Raw genomic sequence first — 2,931 nt, forward strand, 5'->3', positions numbered from 1 at the left:
AGTTACACCATCTTTCCGGGTCCAATCCACCCGGGGTATCGTCATCCCGGGTATGTGATATCATCACACTTCCTAAAGATAGTCGGGTTAGGACCTGCTCCGTTGTCCCGAGAGGCTAATACCATCTTTCCGGGTCCAATCCACCCGAGGTATCGTCATCCCGGGTATGTGATATCATCACACTTCCTAAAGATAGTCAGGCTAGGACCTGCTCTGCTGTCCCGAGAGGCTAATACCATCTTTCCGGGTCCAATCCACCCGGGGTATCGTCATCCCGGGTATGCGATATCAATGGCCGAGGCTTATCTTCTTTGTTAAGCAATGGGTTTCGCTTTGCACTACACAGAATGATCTTCTCAACAAATTTTCCTACCATTGGAAGCACCTCCTCGTCTTTTCTTTTCAGGATAGTCAAGATGGAGTTAAGGAGATCTGAAGATTCGTCTCCACTTTCTTATATCACAAGCGACATCATTGCCTCCATGGATTCCATGACGACTTTTGGGTGGTGAACTCTTGCAGATCTGAAGAAATCCTTAAACATCTCAATAATCATCTCATCTACTTCTAAGTCCAACATGACTATGCAGTATCTGACCTTGGCCATGGATTCCAGAATATTTATCCTCTTAATATAAGATCTGGTAGCCGTATCAGATAAATCCCCAAAAACCGACACTATCAGCTGAAAAACCTTTCTCATTTTCTCATCCTCATAAGGAGGAACTAGTGCTGTAATCCTGGTGATCTCATTGAGGCATGAAGCTACTCCAACTTTCACATCATCATCAGAATGCTTCAAAAGCTTTTCTGCTATCAATGCATCCATTAGAGGCGAAAGAGCAGATAACATATATTTCTCAGGTGGCTGCTCCATTTTCGTTAGAGACAAGGAGGGCGAGAAAGAACATTCGCAGCTGATGTGAACTGTTCTTCCATCCCCATTTCTGAAACTGTTGTGCTTGCCATTTCTTTTCCTTCGATGATAATCCGGCAGATCGGACCAATTGTTACGACCACCATTTTATATATGTAATAAGAAATGTATTGCACTGAAAATGGAAAGAAACGCCCAGAGATGAACTATGTCCCTAGCACAAAGCTAGTCCCCAGCACAAGCTAGTTAACCCTCAAAAAATAAAATAAACTGAATGCCTCTATCTATCCCACTCTACCGTTTTATAACCTCCACTATATCTAGATTCTTCTAGGACTTGTAATCCTTGGGCTTGATTGGTTAGGCCCAATAACATAAAACATCTAGCTGTATTTTGGGCCCATAACAGGTTCATTATGATACCTTAGCTTGTAATATGCAAGCAGAAGCTGCCGTTGCAGATGGCAAAAGTAGTTTCAAGTCTTTAATGGTTTCTGTACAGTGGTGTGGCAGTAACGTGGGTATTGTTCAGCAGGTATATCAATCCTTTTAGTTGTATTTCCTGATGTCATCCTCGAACTTATATATTTCATTAGGACTAAAGTTTTATTCAACAATACTTTGCAAATTCTATTTCTCGATTTTTGCTACCCGTGGATGGTGCACATGCTGCATCCTGTGATGAAATTATGGCCACAACAATGTCCAGTGTGGAAGGTGCTGCATACAAGGGGTTTCAGCAGTGCATTGAAACAGTGATGGCCGAGGTTTGGGATTGTTCCTTCTTAGACTTGTGTCATCGTTGGCATGACGTTGCATTTACTTTTGCTATTTTTTAGTGGTTCATCCTTGAAATTCTTTTAGGTTGAACGGTTGCTATCTGCTGAGCAAAATGCTACAGATTATCGATCACGTGATGACAACATTGTTCCTGATCATCGCCCAACAAATTATAGTTCTAGGTGTGAAATTATTTCATTCAGATCTATATCTAACTTTGAAATTCTTAAAGGTTGTTAGTAAATCAAAATTTCATTCTCTGGAATCGCATTCTTTAAATTAAATCTTTTCTAATTCTATCGTTTACGCGATTATCTTTGGTGCAGGGTAGTTGCTTATCTCTCCCGGGTGCTTGAGTATTATTTTATTGCCCTGGAAGGTCTCAATAAACAAGCTTTCCTGACTGAGCTGGTATGGCTATTTTCTTCTTTCCAGTTGAGATTTTTTTGAAGCCCAACGGTTTCAGTAGCTACAAATTTTATTCCAGCTACATTATGCTTAGAATTTTCCTTTGTGAATTTGAGACATCCAATTTCTGAGATGTCAAACTTGTAACACCCTCTTTTATTGGTGCAGGGAAATTTTCATAAGGGGCTTCTTAATGTCTGGCAGAAGTTTACTTTCAATCCTAGGTAACATCTTGATTTGTAATTGTTTACTTGTTGTTTTATGGGAGAGATATGGTGATTTCTATGCACTAACTTACCTTATTTCCCTCCTATCTATCTGCTGAACATCCATTTTGATTATGTCAAACCTCTCTGTGTTCAATTTCTACTCCCAAGATTCAAGCTCAAGGATGCAAAATGTTATGCAATTGCATTAGATTATGCCACTTGAAATGAGGATTGGGATCCCATAGATAATTTTCTTATGTTTTTCTATGGAATGATTATCCTAATTTTAGGAAGGTGAATGCATCTAAAGGGGCATGTATTTATAACTATTGTTATTTTTTGTCTCACGCCCGCCCATGTTCTTTCCTTGGCTTTAGTCACTCGTGATGCTTTCTAGACCATGTTCAACAAACAAAGAAGAGAAATTGTAACATTCTTTTATACATTAGCCTCACAAATTAGTGTGACGAAACCCGCTCAAAAAATTTGAAAAAATCGGTGTACGTGGTTTGTTATGTAAAAACAAGTAGTGTTGTATTTGGTGTTGTAATGCCAGAGACAACACAGTGTAACAAAAATTAAAGCATAAATAAAACACAAGTGAATAATTTTTGCACGAGTATAAAAACTCGTGCGGGTGCCTTAGGGCTAAAATAT

General features: G+C 39.3%; 2 protein-coding genes across 2 annotated transcripts; one reads left to right on the forward strand and one right to left on the reverse strand.

Annotated features, from left to right (window-relative positions):
- Positions 1-454: 454 nt before the first annotated feature.
- On the reverse strand, positions 455-877 carry LOC140862531 (sister chromatid cohesion protein PDS5 homolog C-like). Its single transcript, XM_073265558.1, has one exon. The coding sequence runs from the start codon at positions 875-877 to the stop codon at positions 455-457; it is 423 nt and encodes a 140-aa protein (XP_073121659.1).
- Positions 878-1,544: 667 nt separating this feature from the next.
- On the forward strand, positions 1,545-2,497 carry LOC140862532 (exocyst complex component SEC10a-like). Its single transcript, XM_073265560.1, has 5 exons — positions 1,545-1,644; positions 1,742-1,839; positions 1,984-2,068; positions 2,234-2,289; positions 2,443-2,497. The coding sequence occupies exons 1-5, from the start codon at positions 1,567-1,569 to the stop codon at positions 2,495-2,497; spliced, it is 372 nt and encodes a 123-aa protein (XP_073121661.1). The 5' UTR covers positions 1,545-1,566.
- Positions 2,498-2,931: the final 434 nt, after the last annotated feature.

Source organism: Henckelia pumila, chromosome 4, assembly GCF_033568475.1.
Source record: "Henckelia pumila isolate YLH828 chromosome 4, ASM3356847v2, whole genome shotgun sequence".
NCBI lineage: Eukaryota > Viridiplantae > Streptophyta > Magnoliopsida > Lamiales > Gesneriaceae > Henckelia > Henckelia pumila.

Coding starts and splice junctions, on each gene's coding strand:
- LOC140862531 (XM_073265558.1), bottom strand. CDS start 877: ATGGAGCAGCCACCTGAGAAATATATGTTATCTGCTCTTTCGCCTCTA.
- LOC140862532 (XM_073265560.1), top strand. CDS start 1,567: ATGGCCACAACAATGTCCAGTGTGGAAGGTGCTGCATACAAGGGGTTT. Junction 1,840..1,983: donor CCAACAAATTATAGTTCTAG/GTGTGAAATTAT, acceptor TCTTTGGTGCAG/GGTAGTTGCTTATCTCTCCC. Junction 2,290..2,442: donor AAGTTTACTTTCAATCCTAG/GTAACATCTTGA, acceptor TCTACTCCCAAG/ATTCAAGCTCAAGGATGCAA.